The sequence below is a fragment of the Macaca nemestrina genome, chromosome 11 (genome assembly GCF_043159975.1).
Source record: "Macaca nemestrina isolate mMacNem1 chromosome 11, mMacNem.hap1, whole genome shotgun sequence".
Taxonomy (NCBI): Eukaryota; Metazoa; Chordata; class Mammalia; order Primates; family Cercopithecidae; genus Macaca; species Macaca nemestrina.
The window spans coordinates 139017245-139041109 of NC_092135.1; the positions used below are offsets into that span (position 1 = coordinate 139017245).

Sequence of the window (23865 nt, forward strand, 5' to 3'; positions counted from 1 at the left end):
GGGTCTTCCAACGCCCCCTTCTCTTCCGGCTGCTGGCTGAGGAGGGGTCCCTCGGCTCTCCCATGCGTTCAGCCCTGGCACAGCCACAGCTGAGGCACCAGGCCTGCTGCCTTCCCCTCCACCCTTCTACCTGGGCCATCCTTGTCCCTTGATTTCCTGGGCCTAAGTTCAGTCTTGGCCCAGTGACAGCGGAGTGGCCCTGGGCAGTGGGCCCACATCATGGTGGGTGTGGTCCTGCACCCTGTAGGTGAGGTGCAGGACTCAGGCAGGAGGCCCAGGTGGAGGGAACCACACTCACTCACTCACTCTCCAGGGGGCAGCCCCAGAGACAGCCCAGTGACCTTCCATCCGGCCCCTGTGTGCCTGAAGCAAGCCCTGAAACCCCTGCCCCTGCCCTGACAGCTGGGCTGCCCGGGTAGCTGGGGCAGTGGGGCCTCAGTTTACCCATCTGTAAATGAAATGTGGGCATGCTCCAGTGGCCCCCAGAGCCGTGCCCCCACTAGGCCACCATACTCACGCTATCCTCAAGACCTGATGGAATCAGCACATCAGTGCAACCCAGCGTGCCCCTGCCCCTCCCCTCCTCTGCCAGCTACGGGCACTTGGCACAGGGCAGGAGGCTGCCTGTCAGGTTCATTGTGTGAAAGGGCCTGCGCCTCACCAGACCCAACCCCAGCCCCTGCTGTGGGGCCCCAGGGAGCCCTTTCTTCCCCACCAAGGTCGGCTTTGTGCCCAAGATGCCCCTGCCCCTGCCCGCGGGTTCAGGAGCAGCCAGACCAGGTGGGCTATTGCTGTTCCCCAGCTGCAGGCCCGGTTGGAGACCACTGAGGCTCAGCTGCGGAGGTCGGAGCTGGAGCACAGCGTGGATCTGGAGGAGGCCCTTGGCCGTCTGGAGGTTGCTGAGGAGAGGTGAGGCCAGGCGGGGGGCAGTCAGGGCTCCAGAAGCACAGCCTTCCCCCCGAGAAGCAGTGGGCCCCTCTGTACCTTGGGGGCTACCGACAGCTCTTCCCAAAGCAGCTATGAGTTCAGTTTCCCTGGGAGTCAGCCCAGGCCTCCACAGCAGGGCAGGGGCCGGAGAAGGCGCAGCTGGGCGCGGGGACTTGAGTGGCTGGGCAGTGTGGGGGCCTCAGGGCGCTCCCTCTTGCCGTGGGGAGAGTCCAGGCCGAGTGGAAACAGTGAAGCGCTCAGCCTCCCGGGCTCAGCGCGGGCCTCTCATGTGACCAGGCACCGCCGTCCCGGCCTCCGAGAGCGGCTCAGCAGCAATCCTATTATAGTAGCAGCATCACGACTCTACCCATCGCTACCAGACCCCTCCCTGGCTCCACACCCCAGGGGCAAGGGCTGCTCACCGTGGGGGACGGGGCTGGTGCCAGCCTTCCACATGGCAGCCTCTCCACGCTCTGCCATCCTCCCTGCCACGGGTCAGCCTGGCTCGTGAATAACAGGGAGGGGTGAATAACAGGCAGAGAGGGAAAGAGCCCCCACTCCCACCATCAGTGAGCGCTGACATTAGGACCCTGGCAACAGACCCAGGTCACGAGCCACACCTGAGTCCCGGGTGTGGATCACCCACTCTCACACCCTGAGATGGTGCTGACGAGGTCATGCCTGGGCTTATTGAGGGTGCCTCTGCCCGGCCCCCACCCTGCCTGCACTAACCCAGCCCCCACACCAACCCAGCCCCCACGCCAACCCAGCCCCCACACTAACCCAGCCCCCGCACTAACCCAGCCCCTACGCTAACCCAGGCCCACCAGTCTCCCAGACCTGGGCAGGTTAAGTTGTTTGTAGAATATTGCCACATTTGGTTCATCCTCCAGGAATCTGGAAAAGGAATCAAAGGGCTGAGAAACTTTTGAAAACTGGTTTTGAGGGGGAAGAAAAATAACCCAAGAGGAGGCTTAGTCTGGTGGGCATAGAGGAGCAGTGAGTGAACCACGGCAGCCTGGCGGGGGTGCCGGCTCCTGAGGTCCACCCACCTGGCAGACTTGCACCCCTACTGCTGCAAGTGTGGACCTACTCATGGTGGGGAAGGCCCCAGGGTGCAGCAGAGGCCATCCCCCACCCCGGGCATGTCCAACTCCCTCTCTGGGTCACCCAGCCCCGCGAAGGGCACCTCCCTCCCATCCCCTGGCACCTTGTCTCAGGCATTGAGGGGCGGGCCAAGTTTGTAGAGGCAGAGCCAGGAGAGCTCGGGGCAGGCACTTGGGGGAGGACAGAGGGCAGATGTCGCAGGAAGGCGGGAGGGCACTGGGCTGGCACCACCTGGGAGAGCCACCTTGATGCTGGCACTCAGTCTAGGGGTCCCTTGTGGGGCCCATGGCAGGCAGGGGCAGAGCAGGGTCTGGTGGGGCCCATGGCAGGCAGGGGCAGAGCAGGGGCTGGTGGGGCCCATGGCAGGCAGGGGCAGAGCAGGGGCTGTGCACCTGAGCCGGGGTCAGTTGGGCCAGAGGGTTTGGGGCTCCATTCAAGCCCCTTGACTTGGGGACTCTGAGCGCCTCTTAGGAGAGGCTGCCTACCCCGGCCACTCCCTGGGGGTTCTCTGTCCAGGAGCACTGGCCTCTGCCAGGTGAACGCGCTCCTGCGGGAGCAGCTGGAGCACATGAAGAAGGCCAACGACGCGCTGGCCCGGGAGCTGGCTGGGACGACGGGCAGCGTGCAGCGCCTGCAGGGCGAGCTGGAGCTGAGGCGCTGGGCCCAGAGACAGGTGCTCCCCCAACCCTTGCCCACCCCGCAGCCGCCTGTCTGGGTGCCTATGCCTGGGTAGCAGACAGGGACCTGGTGAGGGTGTACTGGCTCAGCAACTATCCCTCTTGGGGACAAGGCCACAGTTTCTTGCCACACCATGTCCCCAACCTGGCTTGACCACAGCAGTCTGTGGAGTGAGGGACTCCCTGGTACACCCCCACTGCCCCCCACCCAGAGAAGGAGGGCAGGGCTCTGAGAATGGGGCACTGGGGCCACATCCCGGCTCTGGTGTGGACCACCCTGTTTGGAGAGGCAGGTTTTCTCCATAGTCTGAACTCCTGGCCAGACTTCAGGAGGGGGAACCCTGGAAGGAGCCTGGGGCTGGCCCACTGCTTGTGGCGCCTGGCCGTGGCCCCCCAGGTCCCCCTGCAGCCTTACTCACTCCAACTTCTGAAACCCCGAGGCATGCAGGGGGTCAGGGCACAGGGTTGCAGGCACCAGCCCCTGTGGGAGGGAGACGTCCAGGTGTTCATGCCTTGCTCAGATCTCTCCATGGTCGTGGGACCCCCTGAAGCTGCTGTAGCCTTGGGTAATGTGGCTCTCCAGTCAGGCAGTCCCTGAGGGCCTGAAGGTGTTCCCAACAGCCCTCCAGCAAAGGGGACCTGGACGCCCAGCCCCTGCACACTACGGGCACCATGGGCAAGGATCTCCCCAGGAAGAGGGGCCCCCCGGAAGATGTGCTGTTCCAGGTGGAGGCAGGAGCCGGAGGGGCACCTGCAGTTCTGGCCTCAGGCTGCCTCTACAGACGTCCCTCAGACAAGCGTGTCCCAGAAGGGCCGCACTCACCCCCACGGGGACCAGGTCCCAGCCCCGAGCCCCGCCACAGCTGCTTCTCCTAAAAGGCAGATGTCAGACACACCAGCCGAGGTTTACCCCCTGAGAGGGAATGCCGGCCTCTGCAGAGCGCCAGCGGGACCGTGCTATCAGCAAGGAGTCATCGCCTACGCTAGGCCTGCTGGCTCGAGGCATTTGAGCAGATCTCCTGTTCCCCTCACTGCCTGGTCCCCGTCCTTGTCCTCAGACCTCGGGGCAGGTCATCAAATGAACACAGGAGCTGATTCCGCTGTGTGAGAACAAATGCCGGAAGGAGAGGGTCCCTGAGTTCAGTTTGGCATTTGATCACCCAGGTCTTTATTTTCCCTTTGTCCTTGAGGGAAACTCAAGGTTGGTTGACAGTTGCTTTCTCTCGGCACGTTAAAGATCTGCTTTCTCCTTCTCCTTCCGCTGCTGCCGTTGAGGTCAGCTTCCAGGCTGCCTGGATTCTGACTGGCTCCCTATCAAGGTAACGTGTCCTCTCACCTGGCTGCTCTTAAGATCCTGCTCTGACTTGGTGGTTGTGCCATGTCCCTGTGTTGTGTCTGCGTGTAGATTTATTTGTTTATCCCACTTCAGGGCTCGTGGAGCCTCTGCGTCACTTGTTGTTTTTGGAAAGTCAATATTCTTTAAACATTGCCGATGCTCACCACCCACCTCCCCTCCTCTGAGCTCCGGCTAGACGTGTGTTAGCCATTCTTACGCTATCTCCCAGGCACCGTTCACGGTTTTGTTCCTTTTATTACCCTGGACTATATTCTAGATAATTTCTTCAAATTTCCATTTCTGTCTATCAGTTTTCTCTTCTGATGTCTAATCTCTGTTAAATTTGGCTACTTAGCTTAAATTGCAAATATGGTATTTTTCATCACTAAGAGTTCTGTTTCATTCTTTCCTATATATTAAATAGCTTACTCTTAACTCACATTTTCTTTTTTTCCTCTTTGAGACAGAGTCTTGCTCTGTCACCCAGGCTGGAGTGCAGTGGCAAGATCTCAGCTCACTGCAACCTCCGCCTCCCAGGTTCAAACGATTCTCCCGCCTCAGCCTCCAGAGTAGTTGGGATTACAGGTGTGTGCCACCGCACCTAGACAATTTTTGTATTTTCAGTAGAGATGGGGTTTCACTGTGTTGACCAGACTGGTCTCAAACTCCTGACCTCAGGTGATCCGCCCGCCTCAGCCTCCCAAAATGCTGGGATTACAGGCGAGAGCCACCTCGCCTGGCTTCTTAACTCACATTTTCAAGCCTCTTATTTATTTATTGGAGCATGTTAAGAATAGTCTTTTTGTAGCCTGTGTCTGACTATCTAATATCTGAAATTATTTAAGGTCTGGTTCTGTTGTTTCTGCTGGTTTCTGATCATGGTCCTTTGTTTCCTTGTGCCTTTGGTGATTTTTTATTTTCTAACTAAAGAGGGGTGTCCCCTCCAGAGGGTGTATGGCCAGGTATGGGTTCAGAGTCGTGCCCTCAGAGGATGTACAGACAAGTGTAATGGGTACAGAGGGGTGTCCCCTCCAGAAGGTGTATGGTCAGGTATAATGGGCACAGAGGGGCATGGCCTCCAGCGGGTGTATGATCAGGTGTAATGGGCACAGAGGGGCGCGCCCTCCGGAGAGTGTATGGCCAGGTATAATGGGCACAGAGGGGCGCACCCTCCGGAGAGTGTATGGCCAGGTATAATGGGCACAGAGGGGAGTGCCCTCTGGAGGGTGTATGGCCAGGTGTAATGGGCACAGAGGGGAGTGCCCTCTGGAGTGTGTATGGCCAGGTGTAATGGGCACAGAGGGGCATGCCCTCTGGTGGGTGTATGGCCAGGGGTCATGGGCACACTCCAGAGGGTGTATGGCCAGGTGTGGGTTCAGAGAGTCATGCCCTCTAGAGGGTGCATGGTCAAGTGTAATGGGCACAGAGGGGCATGCCCTCTGGAGGGTGTATAGCCAGGTGGAATGGGCACAGAGGGACGTGTTCTCTGGAGGGTGTATGGCCAGGTGTTATGGGCTCAGCTGGGGGGAACCTCAGGTGTGGGATCAGGTGAGGGGTTCAGGCAAGCTTCATGAAGATGAGATGATGATCTAATACCTGAAGTTCTTCAAGGTCTCGTTCTATTGTTTCCGCTGGTTTCCGGTCATAGTCCTCTGTGTGAGTTCTGGAGAACAGGCAGGATGTGAGTGCTCTACCTGAAGGCAACCTGGAGGATCAGGGCTGGGGTTGTCACAGGCAGGGAGAGGTGGTAGGAACACAGTAGCCCCCTGAGTTCCAGAGGTTGGCGAGCAGGAGAAGGCGAGTGCAGGGCCTAGAAGGTGGTGTGGAGACTCTGAGACTCCTGGCTTTCATCTTAGCTCCTTGCAAGGCTGGAAGCACTGAACACACACGGTTCCCCCACTCCTGCCCCCAACACAGAGTCCTCCCACTCGGCTCCGTTGCAGCCTAATCACTGGCCTTGTCTCAGCAGTGACTTCCCACCCTCCTCCCTGCGGAACCCCAGTGCTAGAGGCTTCTAACGTCAGTGGCTTCCCCACCCTCCTCCCTGCGGAACCCCAGTGCTAGAGGCTTCTAACGTCAGTGGCTTCCCACCCTCCTCCCTGCGGAACTGGGGACCCAGTGCTAGAGGCTTCTAACGTCAGTGGCTTCCCCACCCTCCTCCCTGCTGAACCCCAGTGCTAGAGGCTTCTAACGTCAGTGGCTTCCCCACCCTCCTCCCTGCTGAACCCCAGTGCTAGAAGCTTCTAACGTCAGTGGCTTCCCCACCCTCCTCCCTGCTGAACCCCAGTCCTGAGGCTTCTAATTTGCTTCTATGTCCCTGGCACCTTTGAAGTGCCAGACCAACACCTGGACATCTTCAGGAGTCTCCAGAGTAAGGAGAAAGACTGTACTGGAGAAAGGAGGCCCGTCCTCTTCCCTCAGAGTGGGAGGGTAGGAGCCACGTGCCGCCGAATTGTCTGCCCCATGCCCCAGCAGGGGACCGGGCCTCGTTCTGGAGTGTTCTGAGCCTGAGCAGTTCCTGAGAGTAGCTGGGGAGCTGAGACTGAGTCAGCACCTTCTCTCTTCAGGGACCGACAAACCCCACCCTTCCACCTCCATGCACGCAGGCTGGCCTGGAAGGGCTGAATGTGGTCATATCCCCAGGTCATCTCCTAGGGAGAGGCAGAGTATGGCCCCAGGGTGGGGTTGGGGGAGCCCATGGCTCCTTTGCCTGTGAGATATGGGGACTTTGGGATGCTGGGTCCACTTCCAGCCCCCATGGAGAGGGACATGGCACCTGGAAAAGAATGGGCTTCAGGGAGGGTAAAGGCGCCCCAGCCTGGAGTGGACAGGAGGCCTCTTGCTTTCAGACCCGGCCAGGGGGCCTGGAGAAGCCCCGGGACCTCCTTCTCCTGTGGAGACAGGCCGTGGTGCTGGGGACAGACCTGGCGGAGCTGCGAGCAGCCACTGAGAGGTGAGTGCCGGCTGCCCCACCTGGGGCCAGGCACCAGGCTGCAGGGAGCTGAGGCCCCCTCCGGGAGAGGGGAAGTGGTGCCTGGGGCGGGCCCTTCCGTGGGTGCAATAGCCCTGGCCTGCCGGCTCCTCAACCAGCCCTGGCTGGGCCTCAGGCTGGACAGTGGGAGCAGTGATGAGGGTGGCCGAGGAGGGCAGTCAGGGAGAGGGACAAACAGGCCAGGGAGGTGGGTGGGGGACACCAAGGAGAGATGAGAGGAGGGTGGACAGGACATTGTGGGGTGGGGGACACCTATCCAGATGGAGCTTCCGTGGTCTGTCCAGCCTTGCTGGGTGCCACACTGGAGGTCAGTCCTGGTACCACCCTGCTAGCCCTTACATAGGTAGCAGCTCCTTGCACAGGAAGAGTCAGGGGCTCAGAGGGTCGATGACTCAGTGAAGGCTGTTGCAGTCTGGCCCTGCCCCTGCTCACTCCTCCCCAGCTGCTTCCTGGCATTTGGTGACACATGGGAACCATCAATGCCATGCAGCGGGGGCTTCTCCTGAGGATGGCCAAGGAGGGGGTCCTCTGTGGGACTGATGGGACCAGGCCCTCCCTCTGCAGATGGGTCCTGAGTCAGCCACAGGTGCTGCCCTTGTCTCCCAGGGGCCTCGCTGACCTGCAGGCAGACACGGCCAAGACAGCCCGCCGCCTGCACACTGCCTGCCTGAACCTCGACTCCAACCTGCGACTGTCGGCCAGCAGCACGGCCAGCACCCTGGGGCAGCAGCTTCGGGACAAGGTTGGGGAGATGCTGCAGCTGCAGGTCCGCTGGGACACAGAGAAGGTGGCGCTCCAGGCCAGGTGGGTGCCCAGGGTCAGCAGGCAGGCACAGGGAGGGCCCGGAGGGGTGGGGCCCATCCAGCCTGCCCAGCAGCTGTGGATCCCAGATGTGGTCACACCGTACCAGGGGAGGTGGGGCCCTGGCGTCACTGGTGGTGCACACTTTTCAGAATCACCATCCCAGTGGCTGCAGGGCACTCCCCTAATGCCCAGGAGGCAGGCACTGGGGTCTCCTACAGTGAGGGTTTCGGGGAGCACAGCAGGGAACTCACTGGGTTTGTGTCCTGGGGGTCAGCACCCGGCATTGGAGTTTTCAGGACTTAAAGCAGGGCACGTTGTTCCAGGGGAAGAGCTTACCTTAGGTAAATAGTTTAAAAACGGAGGCAGGAAGAGGGACCAGGCCTCCTCCTGCCCCACGTGAAGGACACCCACACCCTCTCTGGGGTCTGCGATCTCGCCGTGACTGTGGAAGGTTTCGGACCCACCACCCACATCGGGGCTCAGAGGTCTCTTGAGGGCAGCTTCAGCAGGAAGTGGGGAGGGGGCTCCCCAGTGGAGGTCTCACCTGCTGGCCGTGGGGCCGACGCCTCACAACCGGGGGTCCGGGGGTCCGGGGCCCACTTGGCCACAAACACCCTGCCAGGCTGACAGGCAGAGGCCCTCCCTACCCTCAGGGGGTCTAGCTGAGTCAAACACACCACAACCTAGCCCCAGACGAGCAGGACAGGACATGGGGGCCCAAGGGCTGCAGGGGCCGCACACCAGGGCCTGAGCCACAGGAAGGGGACCCGGGGTCTTTAGTAAGAAGGTGGGTCCTGGGAAGGAAGGAACAGTAAAATCACTTATTGTCAGACTGATGGTGACAGGTGCTCCAGGCAGAAGGACTGGTCGGACAAAGGCCTGCAGTGGGCACTCCCTCTGTTGTGCCATAAGGACGGGGCAGAGCCTTGGGCAGTCACTGCATCTGAGGCTGGAGAGCTGGTCAGGGTGTGGGCCTTGACTTCTGAGACCGTGGGAGCCACTGGAGGCTCTGTGGCAGGAGAGACACGTGCTCAGACCAGGGACGGAGGCCACTCACACAGAGGCATTACCCAGCACCGGCAGGGGGGCCACTGCACGGAGGAGTCTGGGCAGAGCCAGGGCATGCTTGGGTGCCCATCCTCTGGGCCCTGCCCTTCACCCTCCCCCCATCCCCAACTCCTCCCAGACTCTCGGAGCAAACGCTGCTGGTGGAGAAGCTCACAGAGCAGAATGAGCAGAAGGCGAGGACCATCGCTGCCCTCAGAACCGACCTGCAGAGCGTGGTTGGTGGGCGGGACGGGAGTGGCTGTGTGGTGGGGGTCTGTCTGCCACAGGAAGCCTGGTGCAGTGGTGGCCCGGGGGGGCGGCGGATGGCCTGCAGGGCAAGGCGGGGTCCCTGCAGTGCACTTTGAGGCGCATCAGGAAGGTGCGGCCCCTCACCTGTCCTCTCAGTGGCGAAGATGGAGGTGGCCCACAGGGACCCTCAGGACTGTCTGCACGGTCCCCATCAAATCATGGCCCTGTGCTCTGGGCCCCTCTATCCCTTCCTCTCTGCACCTTGAAGGTGGCCCAGGAGGATACCCAGTGCCTGGAGCTGTCATGGAGCATCACTGAACTGGGGGAGCCACGGCGCCCACTGAGGAGCCCCCAACGTGCCACATCCCCCCATCAAGGGGCGTCCCCACCACATACCCACTCCCCGGCCACCCTGGACCCTGTACTGCAGGCCGTGCGGGCAGCCATCGAGAGGCGGCGGCGGCGGGAACAGGTGGGCAACCGCAGCCCGCAGGACCCCCGTCTCCCTGAGGGCAGAAACATGAGCCCCTCAGGCTAAAGGGTAGTTATAGGGCCTGCCCCTGAGCCCCATGGCCCCAGGGAGGGGCTCCAGTGTTTGGGGGGTCCTTTTGGGGAGTCTCAAGCCCTGGTGGGCCTCAGTGGGCAAAGCTTGCCTCAGTCAGAGGGACCCACACCACGCCCCACCCGGGCAGGAGCTGTGCCTGCAGCTGGAGTCCTCCCAGGCAGTGGCAGCCGGGCTCCAGGAGCAGCTGTCCGAGTGCCGGCAGGAGCTGTGGGCTGCACAGAAACTCCAGCAGGAGCGGGCTCGGGAGCAGGCACGGGAACAAGAGGCCCTTCGGGGCCAGCTGGAGGCCCAGAGGCTCGAGGTGCAGCAGTGCCGGGCATCCTGCAAGCTCCTGGGGAGGTAACGGGGTGAAGGGGTTGCATGGCCTTGCACAGGGAGTGGGGGATCCTGAGGGCCCAGGGCTGCTGTCAGGACAAGCACCTCTAGAGCTGGAGGGGATGCCAGCCGGGGAGGGGTCCTTTCCTTCCAGCAGAGTTCTGTGAGCACAAGTTGAGCATGGGCCGGGGTGGGCCACACCCGCCAGTGAGACCCTGTGTGCTTCTCGGGCTCCCTCTGCCCATGCAGTCTCACAGGCTGGCATCCACCCAGCCCCAACTGCCCACCAAGGCACATGGTGCACCTTGAATGTGTCCAGGGCTGCCCCAACTCTGGCCCTTCCAACCCCAGGGAGAAGGCTGCTCTGGAGATGGTGGTGGAGGAGCTGAAAGGGAAGGCAGATGCTGCAGATGCGGAGAAGCAGGGGCTGGAGGCCGAGGCCACGGAGCTACAGAGAAGCCTCCTGCTGCAGGCAGAGCGGAGGGAGGAGCTGGCTCTGCAGAGGGAGCGGAGCTGCAGGGCACTGGAGACCAGGTGCGCCGCAGTGGCTGGGTGGACAGGGCCCCTCCCACAGGAGAGACCCCGCTCTGCCACCATCAGCCACTTGGCCTTGGGCAACGGGTCTGCTTCTTTTCCTGTCTCATCTCAGGGTGTGGTGGCGGCCCTGACAGGGCAGGGGCGGGGGCTCTCCAGGCTCCTCCCCAGGCTGCACCATCCTCCAGACCAATCCTCACTCCCTCTGGCCCAGTGCCCCACCTGGGTGCACATCCACTACCCTGTGGGCCCAGCAGATGTGGGGCCCCACCCCTCCTGTCCCCGTGGAGGCACCTGTGCCTCCCCTGACCCAGAAGTGAAGGCTGGAAGCAAAGGGCTCCCTGCCTTCCTGGTCCTCCAGGGACTCCATGCTCCTCCTGGGCCTCCCTGGGCTTGGAGGGAGTTGCAGGCAACCGCCTGCCTGAAATCCCATGGGGCAGCCACTGCTCACCCTGAGGGATCTCCCGCCCTCTGGTCTGGGGCCTCAGTCAAGGCCGCCTGCAGCAGCTGGAGGAGAAGGTCTCTGGGCTCAGAGAGGAGCTGGCATCAGCCCGGGAGGCACTGAGCACAGCACAGCTGCAGCGGGATGTCGTGGAGAGCGAGAGGGAGGGCTTGCGCAGCGCCCTGGCGCGGGTACGCCTCTGCTCCCCCCAACCCCACCCCCTCTCCCGTCTGCCCCCACCCACCCCAGCCTCACTGACCTGGCCTCCCACTCCCTCTCTCCTGCCTGCTGGGACCCTCAGCCCATCACCAGAGCTCCCAAAGTCACCAAAGACCTTTCCCGTCCCCAACCAGTAGGCACCAGCCTGGCCCAGCTGCTCTCAACCCTGCTGGCCACGTCTGCTTCTTCGTGGCTTCTCCTTGGCCCACCAGCCACCTCCTCTGGTTGGAGCCTCAGTGTCTGGAGCCAACCTTGGTCCTGAGACCTCCCCACTGTGGCGACCTTCCCACCATGTCCGCCCAGGAGCTCTGGCTTGCACACCTCCGCAGCTCCGGGCTCACTCCTTTCCCACCGGCAACAGCCCTGCCCTGGAAGCTAAAGGTCCCCCCTGGCATCCCCCTCCCTGCCCCAGGCTGAGTGCAGCAATGCGGACCTGGAGCTTCTTGTGAGGCGGCTGAAGTCAGAGGGAGTGGAGCAGAGGGACTCGCTGGCTGCAATGGCCGCCTTGATGGAGGCGCTGGCTCAGGACAAAAGTGACCTGAACCACCTGACCCTGCAGGTGAGACAAGGGCCAGCGGGGCGGGCCTCGCCGGAACCTGGTTCCCAGGTGGCTGTGGGTCTCCCAGCCCTGGGCCTTCCTTCCATTCTCCCAGATCACTTCCTCTCCTGGTCCAAGGTTTTGGGGACGAGGGAGCCTGACTGGCCCTGGCCAGGTCTGAGGGAGGGAAGACGGTGCCCCTGGCCCAGGCCTGAGGGAGGGAAGACAGTGCCCCTGGGGCAGGCCTCGGGAGTGGCTGGCCTACAGGGACTGAGCATGCGGGGAGTGGATGCAGAGCCCCTGACACCTGGTGGCAGCTGGAGCAGGAGCGGGACCAGCTGCGGGAGCAGCAGAAGACTCTGGAGCAGGAGCAGGTCCGGGCCAGGGAGCAGCTGGCCCAGGCGGAACAGCAGCTGTTGCTGGAGCAGGCAGAGTGCAGGGGCCTGCAGCAGGCCTGTGGGCGCCTGGAGCAGCAGCAGGAGCAACTAGAGGGGCAGGCAGCCCTGCTGGGGCGAGAGAAGGCCCAGCTCCAGGACCAGGTGGGCCAGGTGAGGACGTCTGCAGGGCGGGCTGCTGCCGCCGTCTGGGATACGGCTGGGTCGCAGGTCCTGCCTAAGGTACTTCTGGGAGTCAGGCAGGCTCAGGATACCCAAACCAGCTCTTTCTGTCTGGGTAACGGATCAAGCCCAGAGCTGGCCTCCCCATGGGGGTGGGGGCAGGGCGAGGGTATGCAGAGAAGAAGATTTCCATCAGGCTTGGCCTCTATATCCATCCCGCCACTTGGCAGGGGAGCCCGGGCCTGAGGCCAGTGACTTCTGCACGCTGGGCCCTTAGAGAGCTTTGCTCTTTCCTCCTCTGTCTTGTTACTCCATGGTCCACATCCACACAGCTGAACTCTGCGATTGCATATGCACTGGTGCCTTTGTGCATTCATTCCCAATTTCCCCATCTTTTGCTGAGGAAGCTCAACTCACTGGAGAAAAGAACAGTCTAGGTTTTTTCCAATCCTGCCTCGTTCATCCACGCAGAAACCCTGCCCGTACTGGTTCAAGCCCCCGTGGCTCAGATTCTGCAGCCCCTGTTACATTCAGGACAGTTCAATCCTCCTGTTTTCAGATTCTGTCTTGTCCTTTTTTGGGGTCATCTTTTTCCTCTTTTTCTATTGACATTTAATAAGTCAGTGTACAGTGTCAAAGAGTTTTGACCATTGTACAAACCTGGGTAGCCGCCACCAGGATCAAGACATAGAACATTTTTGTCAGCCCAGCAGGTTCCCCCACGTGCCTTCAGCCATTGCCCAAAGCCCCTGGCTCCCACCCAGGCGGCCTCTGCTCTGATGTGCAGCGCCACGGACTGGATGCACCTGTTTTAGAGTTCCTTATGAATGGAGCTGTGCAGTACAGACGCTTTTGTGTCCAGCTTCTGTCTCTCAACATCATGTCTTTGAGATCCATACATGTTGTTCAGTGTATCACTAAGCCCTTTGTTTTTAACTGCATAGTTATATTCCTTGGGATGAGTAAACCACATTTGCTTATTCATCCACCTGTTGCTGGACATTGGGATTGTCCACACAAGTCACACAAGACTTGCTGAATCAGAAACTCTGTGGGCGGGGCCCAGAAATCGGGATTTTAATGAGCCCTCCTTGGAATTCTGCTGCACACTAAAGTGTGAGAACCACAAGTGTATGGTATGATGTAGGAACTAAGGTCCATTATTTTTCATACTAATACCCAGTTTATTTAGCACCACTTTTTAAAATTCTCTCCTTTTGTCCTTGATTAAATTTGGCAACTTGTTGAAAATAAATTGATCATATATGTGGGATTTGTTGATCTGTGCAAGTCAATCTATTCCTTCTTTCACCAAAACCACAGTCTTGATTATGATAGCTTTTTAGTAAGTCTTGAAACTGAGTAGTGTACACACATCCACCTTGTTATTTTTCAAGATTGTTTTGGGTGTTCTAAATCCTTTGCATACTCATATACATTTTACAATCATCTTATCAATTTTTTCTTCCCTCCCCTGCAAAATAGCCTGCTAGGACTTTGATTAAAATTGTTTAGAATTTATAGATCAACTTGTGGAAATGGACATCTTAAATATATTGAATATTGTATCCATGAATATGGTATATCTCTCCTTGTCTTTATTACTGTCAGCCACATTTGTAGTTTTCCATGTAGAGGTTTCTTGCACATCTTTGATTAGGTTAATTCTAGATTTTTATATCATGAATTATATTACTGTTTTAATGTCGTTTTTCTTGTTGTTCATTATTATAGAAATATAATTTCATGTGAAATACAATTTCGTATGTTTATTTTGAGTCATGTGACCTTGACAAATTCACTTATAAGACTAAGTACAGAGCAAAGTTAAATATAAGTGGTGAGAGTGGCCATACTTCCACCAATGCAAGTGGGGAAATAATTTGATGTTTCACCATTTAATATGATGTTATCTGTAGGCTTTTCACAGATGCCCTTTATCAGAGTAAGGAAGTTCCCTTTCATTCCTAGTATGCTGATATTTTTTAAAATTTATAAATGGGTATTGGATTCTGCTGAATGCTTTTTCCGGAACTATTAAGATGATCATGTCATTGTTCTCCTTGTGCTGTTAATGCAGTGAGTTATACTGGTTAATTTTTTAGATGTTAAACTTGCATACTTAAGTAAGCCCTACTTTGTCATGAGTTAGTATCCATTTTATATATTTTTTATTCAACTTATAATATTTTGTTAAAGATTTTTGCATCTCTATTTGTGAGTAATAGTTCTGTAATTTTCTTTCCTTGGAATCGTCAGATGTGGAATCAGGGTTGTGCTGGCCTCAAAATACACTGGAAAATAGTCTCTCTTCCTCTATTTCCTGAAAGTGTTTGTGTAAAATTGGTATTACTTAGTTCTTAAATGTTTGGCAGAATTCACTAATGAAATAGTGTGAGCTTGGAGTTTTCTTTGTGAGAAAGCATTTGATAATGAATTCAGTTTCTTTAACAGATATATAATCTACTCCAATTTCTTAGTTGCTTTTATGGCTGTTTCTTCATCTGCGTCCTAACAATTTTGCATGTTGTGTTTTTATTATCAGTCAATTCAAACTATTTTCTCTTTCCTCATGTGATTTATTCTTTGCCCCATGGATTATATGGACATATATGGCCTAAATTCCAAATAGGGTTTTCTAAATGTCTAATTGTTATCAATTTCTAATATAATTCCATCATGATCAGAGGACATACTCCATATTATTTGGATGGATTTAAATGTCCCAGTCTATCATCTATCTTGAACATGTCAAAAGAATGTGTATTATGCTATTGCTGAGTGCATTGTTCTACAAATATAAATTAAATCAAGTTGCTTAGTAATGCTGTTTAAATCTTCTAAGCCCTTACTGGGGTTTTTTGTGTGTCGATTTATTTCTTTGATTGGTTGTTTTTGTCTACTTGCTGCATCAGTTAGTGACAGAAGGGCATTAAAATCTCTATCTGTGATAATGGAATTTTCTGTTTCTTTCCCTAGATCTCCCCTTAGTTTCTTCCCATAGTCAATTTTTGCTTCATGTGTTTTAAATTTCTATTATTAGGTGTATATATATATTTAGTATTTTATGTCTTTATGAGGAATTGGCTTTTTATCATTGTAAAACATCCCCTCTTATCTCTAGCAATACTCTTTTTTGATATCTACTTTTTTGATATTGATATAGCCACTTCCATTTTCTTATGCTTAGTGTTTCCATGGTATATCCTTTTCATATATTTACTTTCAACTTGTCTGTGTCTGCTTATTTAAAGTGTGTGTCACCATGATCAAGTGAGTTTCACACCAGGGATGCAAGGACGGTTTAACATACGTAAGTCAATAAATATGATACACCACATAAACAAAATTAAAAACAAAAATCACATGATCATCTCAATAGATGCAGAAAAAGCATTTGACAAAATCCAGCATCTCTTTATGATTAAAACCCTCAGCAAAGTTGGCATTGAAGGGACATACCTTAAGGTAATAAAAACCATCTATGACAAACCCATAGCCAACATTATAGTGAATGGGGAAAAGTTGAAAGCATTCCCCATGAGAACTGGAAAAAGACAAGGATGCCCACTCTCACCACTTCTATTCAACACAGTACTGGAATTCTTAGCCGGAGCAATCAGACAAGACAAAGAAATAAAGGCGTCCAAATCAGTAAAGAGGAAGTCAAACGCTCACTGTTTTCTGATAATATAATCGTATACCTAAAAAACCCTAAAGACTCCTCCCAAAAGCTCCTAAGCTGGTAAATGAATTCAGCAAAGTTTCAGGACACAAAATTAGTGTACACAAATCAGTAGCTCTGCTGTACACCAACAGCTACTAAGCTGAGAATCAAATCAAGAATTCAAATTCAACCCCTTTCACAATAGCTGCAAACAAACAAAAGAAAAATACTTAGGAATATGCCTAACCAAGGATGTGAAAGACTTCTTTAAGGAAAACTACAAAACACTGCTGAAAGAAATCATAGATGACACAAACAAATGGAAACACATCCTATGCTCATGGATGGGTAGAATCAATATTGTGGAAATGACCATACTGCCAAAATCAATCCACAAATTCAATGCAATTCCCATCAACATATCATCATCATTCTTCACAGAGCTAGAAAAAAATCCTAAATTTCATATAGAACCAAAAAAAGAGCCCACAGAGCCAAAGCAAGAATAAAGAAAAAGCAAATCTGAAGGTATCACATTACCCAACTTCAAACTATACTATAAGGTAACAGTTACCAAAACAGCTGGTATAAAAATAGGCACGTAGATCAATGAAACAGAATACAGAACCCAGAAATAAACCCAAATACTTACAGTCAACTGATCTTCAACAAAACACAGAAAAACATAAAGTGAGGAAAGGACACTCTATTCAAGAAATGGTGCTGGGATAATTGTCAAGCCACATGTAGAAGAAAGAAACTGGATCCTCATCTCTCACCTTATACAAAAATCAACTCAAGATGGATCAAATACTTAAATCTAAGACCTGAAATCATAAAGATTCTAGAAGATAGGCCAGGCACAGTGGCTCACGCCTATAATCCCAGCACTTTGGGAGGCTGAGGTGGGCAGATCACGAGGTCAGCAGTTTGAGACCAGCCTGGACAACATGATGAAACCTTGTCTCTACTAAAAATACAAAAATTAGCCAGGTATGGTGGCACATGCCTATAATCCCAGCTACTCAGGAGGTTGAGGCAGGAGAATCGCTTGAATTTGGGAAGCAGAGGTTGTAGTGAGCCAAGATCATGCCATTGCACTCCAGCCTGGGTGACAGAACAAGACTCTGCCTCAAAAAAAAAAAAAAAAAAAAAATCTAGAAGATAATATCAGAAAAATCCTTCTAGACATTGGCTTAGACAAAGACTTCATAACCAAGAACCCAAAAGCAAATGCAACAAAAGCAAAGACAAATAGATGGGACTTAATTAAACTGAAAAGCTTCTGCACAGAAAAAACAAACAAACAAACAAACAAACAAAAACCAGCAGAGTTAACAGACAACCCACAGAGTGGGAGAAAATCTTCACAATCTATACATCTGACAAAGGACTAATATCCAGAATCTACAAAGAACTCAAATCAGTAAGAAAAACAAACAAACAATACCATCAAAAAAGTGGGCTAAGGACATGAATAGACAAGTCTCAAAAGAAGATATACAAATGGCCAACAAGCATATGGAAAAATGCTCAACATCGCTAATTATCAAGGAAATGCAAATCAAAACCACAATGCTATACCACCTCACTTCTGCAAGAATGACCATAATCAAAAAATTTAAAAAAAAAAAGATATTGGCATGGATGCAGTGAAGGGAACACTTTTACACTGTTCGTGGGAATGTAAACTAGTACAACCACTCTGCAAAACAGTGTGGAGATTCCTTAAAGAACTAACAGTAGATCTACTGTTTGATCCAGCAATCTCACTACTAGGCATCTACCCAGAGGAAAAGAAGTCATTATACAAAAAAGATACTTGGACATGCATGTTTATAGCAGCACAATTTGCAATTGCAAAAATATGGAACCAGCCCAAATGCCCATCAATCAACGAGTGGATTTTAAAAATATGATATATATACATATATACACACACTCCATGGAATACTACACAGCCATTAAAAGGAATAAAATAATGGCACTCACAGCAACCTGGATGGAATTGGAGACTATTATTCTAAGTGAAGTAACTCAGAAATGAAAAACCAAATATCATATGTTCTCATTCATATGTGGAACCTAAGCTCTGAGGATGCAAAAACATAAGAATGATACATTGGATTTTGGGGACTTGGGGGAAAGGGTTGGGGGTGGTGAGGGATAAGACTACACATTGTGTACAGTATACACTGCTCAGATGATGGGTGCACCAAAATCTCAGAAACCACCGCTAAAGAACTTATTCATGTAACCAAACACCACCTGTTACCCAAAAACCTATTGAAATAAAAAAATAAAAAAATCAACAAATAAAGTGTGTGTCAAAAGCATACTTGGGTTTTGCCTTTATATTTACTCTGACAACTTCTATCTTTAATTAGAGTGTTTATTAGACCACTTACATTTAAGTAACTATTAATATGCTTTATTTACATCTAAGTATTTGCCATCTATTTGTCTCATATTTTAAAAATATTTTTACATTCTTCCTTTCTGGCCTTTTTTGGGGTTAGATGCATATTTATTTAGTATTCCATTTTATGTTCTCTATTGATTGTTTTTAGCTGTGTTTCTTTTTGTTAGTTTTAGTGATTACCCTAAAATTATGATATGCACAGCCTATATCCAAATACTATATTACTTCATAAACAATGTAAGATCCTTCCAGCAATATATTCCGTTTATACCTTGCTATGTTTCGAATATGTCCCCTCTAAAATGTAGGTGTTGAAACGTAATGACTAATTGTGACAGTATCAAGAGGTGGGACCTGTAAGAGATGATTTAGGCCATAAGGGTTCCACCCTCATCAGTGAGATTAAAGCCTTTATGAAAGGGGCTTCCTGCAACATTTGTGTCTCACTTCCCCTTATACTTTCCACCATGTGAAGATGCAGCACTCTTCTCATCCGGAAAATGCAGCATCAATGCACAGCCTTGGAAGCAAGAGTAGTCCTTGATAGACAATTGAACCTGCCAGCACCTTGATTTTGGACTTCCCAGTCACTAGAACTGTGAGAAGATAAATGAATACATTTCCACTCATTATAAATTACCCAGTCTCAGGTATTTTGTTATAGCAGCACCAATTTACTAAGACATCTCTTCTATCCTTTTGGCTCTTGTTGCTCTGTTTTATTTCTGTATATGTTGTTATAAACCTTACACTACTTTACTAATATTTTTTATTTTTAAATGATTATTTTTAACCATTCACACACACACACTCATCTTTTCACAAACATTTCAGTTATTTGGTAACATTCTTTACCTTCTTGAGTGTGTTTTTAAACATATTAATTACAGTACTTTTTTGTGTCTTTGATAACTCTAACATCTAGATCCCCTAATGAGCTATTTCTATTCTCTTTTGTTTATTTATTTTCAGTAGTTTGGCCTTGTCTCCTAGGATGCTTAATTTTTTTTTTGTTTTTTTTATTATGCTTAATAATTTTTTGTTGAATGACAGACTTTGTGTTTTTGTAGATGTAATTCATAGACATAATTTAAGGCTTTGAATGATACAAGCTTCTTCCAGAGGGAATTTGCTTTTGACTTCGGGAAATCAGAATAGGGATAAATCACCTTTATCCAGTCGAGGATTTAGCCGCTTTGTAACTGTACTTCAGTGTTTTCTGAGGAGTCGTCTATTTCTGGCTTACCCCAGGGTATAACTCTCCTATGTTCCTAATTGGAAATCTCAGGTGTTTACCAGGGTTCCTACTCTTTAGTTAGCCCTAAATTCCAGGTTTTATTTTCTCAACTCTATAAGACTTTCAAAAGTCCTATCTGACTTCCCAGACTCTCAACTGCTATTTTTTTGTTCAGATTCTTAGTCTCCTGGTCCTTTACTGCTTCTGAATTATAAAAAAAAAAATACATACTTTTTCAAAGCAGTACCATTTATTTTATTTTATGAGACAGGGTCTTTGTTGCCCAGGCTGGAGTGCCGTGGCCTGATCATGGCTGACCACAGCCTCAACCTTCTGGGCTCAAGCGATCCTCACACATCAGCCTCCCGAGTAGCTGGGACTACAGGCACACGTGACCATGCCTGGCTAATTTTTGTGTTTTTTGTAGAAATGGGGTTTTGCCATGTTGCCCAGGCTGGTCTCAAACTCCTGGGTTCAAGTGATCCACCTGCCTCAGCCTCCCAAAATGCTGGGATCATGCGCTCAGCCAGCAGTCCCATTTTTTAAAATCACAATATAGAATCTCAGGTTTCCCTCCAGGCATTTCCTTCCCTTCTGATATGTGCCCTTCTTTTCATTCCCCGGCTGCTTTGGTATCTCTGAACTCTAAGTTATGTCGCTTCAATCTCATAAGCCTGCTGAAATTTTAGGCCATGTTCCCAGTCTTTTCGCTAAAACTTTTTTATTTTTTTTTTTTCCCCAAGCAGAGTCTTACTCTGTCACCCAGGGTGGAATGCAATGGGGCGATCTCGGCTCACTGCAACCTCCGCCTCCCGGGTTCAAGCAATTCTCCTGCCTCAGCCTCCTGAGTAGCTAGGATTACAGGCACACGCCTAGCTAATTTTTGTATTTTTAGTAGAGATGGGTTTCGCCATGTTGGCCAGGCTGGTCTCAAACTCCCGAGCTCAAGTGATCTGCCCACCTCAGCCTCCCTAAGCGCTGGGATTACAGGCATAAGCCCCTAAGCGCTGGGATTACAGGCATAAGCCACCAAGCCCGGCCTAAAGCTTTATTATTGGATCCTGAGGCTCTACACCCCGTGTCACTTAGGACTTGGCAGATACCCCAAAGGGGAAACCTGTTGTATTCGTAGAATTTCAGACTCACTTTAATATATTTCTCTCTGTAGCCTGAACACCAGGGACCTGACTGCCTTAGTATCTCTCTAATGCTTTTAAACAGATTATTGGGTTGTATGTTGTGTCACTTTTCCAGTTGCTTTAGGTGGGAGAGTTAGTCCTCAACAACCTACCTCGCCATTATCAGAAGTAGAAAGTCCTGGTTTTTACTTTTGAAGAATGTTTTCACTGGGTATAGAATACTAAAACAGCCATTATTTTCTTTCAGAAATGTAATGAAGTCATTCCATTGTCTTCTGGTTTTCATTGTTGCATGGAAAGTAGATGTCAGTCTTGTTCATGGCTATGTGTCATTTTCCCTTTTTTAAAAAAAAAAAATTCTTTATCTTTGGTATTCAGAAACTTTACTAAGTTGTATATCTGTGACATTTTCTTTCAATTTATTCTTTTGGGAGTTACAGCTCATTTTAAGTCTGTGGCTAGATGTATTTTACTAGATTTGGAAAATTCTTGGCCTGTATCTGTTAAAATATGCCCTCTCATCTCCTTCTGAGACTGTAATTACACATATGATGGGCATTTTTAGCTTGTCCCATATGTCTATAACACTGTTTTGTGTATTTTCCATCCTTCTTTCTCTTTATGATTCAGTCTGAACACATTCTTTTGTCTGTCTTCCAGGTTACTAGTCCTTTCTTTTATTCTAATCTGCCATTATCTATTAGTTTCCTTACTTTTTTGGTTATTATATTTTAAACTGTATTTTTTATATTTAGTATCCAGTTCTATTGTTAAACTTTACATCTTGCTATCCATCTTCTTGAACATATTAATCAACTATTTTAAAGTTTGTGTCTGATAACTCCAATATCTAGATAACCAGGATGGGAGGATCTATATCTATTTTCTGTTCTTATTTGTGGATTTTTGTCATGTGGTCCTGTCTCCTGATAGGCCAGATCTTGATTAAATAGTCAATCTTATATATAATAAATTACAGAAATAATTTGAGGATCTTGACAATGCTATTCTTCTTCCAGAAAGGGTTTATTTTTGTTGTTGTTGTTGTTTGTTTGTTTTTGAGAGAGTGTCTCACTCTGTCACCCAGGCTGGAGTGCAGGGCATGATCTTGGCTCACCATAACCTCTGCCTCCTGGGTTCATGTGATTCTCCTGCCTCAGCCTCCTGAATAGGTGGGATTACAGGTGCATGCCATCATGCCCGGCTAATTTTTGTATTTTTAGTAGAGATAGGGTTTTACCATGTTGCCAGGCTGGTCGTGAACTCCTGACCTCAAGTGATCTACCTGCCTTGGCCTCCCAAAGTGCTGGGAGTCGCCGCACTCGGCCAGAATTTACTTTTGACCCTGGCAGGCAGTGAAGGTAGAAGGTCCCTGTAATCCAATCAGTGACTGGGATGATTCACACCTGAGCTGCAGTGTCTATGAAGGATGGTCTGTTTCTGATTCACCACTACTACTAGGATCAAGCCCTGCGGTGAATACAACCTGATGTCTTGTGATACGTATCAGAGCCTCTCCGCTTTGGTGGCTCTGAACCCTAATTTTTTGTTCCCCTCAGGCCATGGTACTGCCAGAAGCTCTTCTTGGCATCTCAATTTTTCAGCCCAAACTTTTAAATCAGCAAATGCCTTAAGGGAAAAGAGGCACCAAATGCTGGGCTCATTCCTCTGTGTCTCCCTTCTCTCCAAGATCTTCACTGCTTCAGTCCCAGCTGTCTTTTCAGCTGTCTGAGGTCTCTTACATATTCTTGTGATATATCTACCTAGATTTTTATGATATTCTTGGTGGAAGCGTTGGTCTGCAGCAGTCTAGTTTTCCGTTACCTTCTGTTGCCATTTCTGTGCAGTGTTTCCTGACCCCTGGATACTGGAGGACAAACAAATGGTACCATTTAGATTGACAGTTGGCTCCTACCTAGGAGTGCCCAGTTCAGTACCATCCCCATCGGGGTACCTGAGTGGATGCCCCCTCTATTGTAAAGACATCCACGTGCTTCTGAGGTCCACCCACTTCTTCCACTCTCACCTCCATGCCATTCTGCGTGAAATCACTTCTTCTGAAGTCCTTTCTTCCCCTCAAGAGGCCCATGCTCACCCACCCACTTACTCTCTTTCTCTGCCGACTGTCCACTTCCCACCTCCTCTAGGTCACATGCCAGAAACAGGCCCTGGAGGAGCAGCTGGCTCAGAACCTGCAGGACCAGGAGGCCCAGATGGACACTCTGCAGCAGGCCCTGCAAGACAAGGATGCTCTGTCTGAGGAGCGGGCCCAGCTGCTGGCCAAGCAGGAGGCCTTGGAGAGGCAGGGCCGGCTTGCAGCTGAAGAGGCAGCTGATCTCAGGTATGCAAGGGCCTGCCAGTCAGGGCATGTCCCATACGTCCTTACCCTCAGAGAGTCTGCAGCGTGGCAGCGTATGGGACACGCACACCATGGCATAGGACTGGGAGGGAGTGTGTGCACATGAAATGGGCTGTGAGTGAGAGGCAAGCACAGTGCCTTTGGGTTGGGGCAGGGCATCTAGAAGAGGTCAACCCAGTGAAAGCACTAGGGTCACCTTCCTGAAAGAGGTGGTGGCAAGTGCAGAAGCACAGCTGAGACCAGTGGAAGGCAGATGTGGAATGTCTTGCTCATGGAGCTGTGGAGTTCAGGGTGAAGGGATGGCTGGATTCAGGCACTCCTACCGTGCCCTTGGAATCCTGCTTCTCCCTCCCTCAGCACAGCTTGGCTCTGAGATCTTATTCCAGGCAGGCTCACTCTGAGAGGTGGCAAGATGGCCAGCAGCCACTCCAGGGTCCCCCTTCCAGCAGACGCAGGGCACCCTTCTCCCCACAAGGCCTGAGAGTGGCGGCCATGGGCCATGTTGAGCTGCGTGATATCCCTGTACCAATCCTGGGAGCCGGGAGTCACAGGGCCCGGTCCCAGGCTTAGGTGGCACACCCACCCCTGGAGCCCAGAGCAGGGCCAGCCCAGGGACCACATGAGGTGGAGAGTGTGGGCGGGTGAGCCCAGAGGCCCTCAGGGCAACTCCCAGAAGTTGGGATGGGCACTCACAGGCAGGAACAGGATGTGTGTAGGTGCCGCCCGGTGTGT

The 23865-nt window shown here is 51.6% G+C and overlaps 1 protein-coding gene across 1 annotated transcript in view; it reads left to right on the forward strand.

Moving 5' to 3' along the window:
- LOC105473996 (ciliary rootlet coiled-coil, rootletin family member 2) overlaps positions 1-23865 on the forward strand; it is a 78484-nt gene that overhangs the window by 14107 nt on the left and 40512 nt on the right. Inside the window, exons 4-15 of the mRNA XM_024790392.2 lie at positions 803-909; positions 2551-2707; positions 6897-7000; positions 7646-7843; positions 9030-9126; positions 9408-9611; positions 9832-10043; positions 10371-10553; positions 11042-11186; positions 11627-11773; positions 12070-12300; positions 22922-23115. Of these exons, the coding sequence (XP_024646160.2) occupies positions 803-909; positions 2551-2707; positions 6897-7000; positions 7646-7843; positions 9030-9126; positions 9408-9611; positions 9832-10043; positions 10371-10553; positions 11042-11186; positions 11627-11773; positions 12070-12300; positions 22922-23115 (1979 nt within the window). The remainder of the gene's footprint in view (positions 1-802; positions 910-2550; positions 2708-6896; positions 7001-7645; positions 7844-9029; positions 9127-9407; positions 9612-9831; positions 10044-10370; positions 10554-11041; positions 11187-11626; positions 11774-12069; positions 12301-22921; positions 23116-23865) is intronic.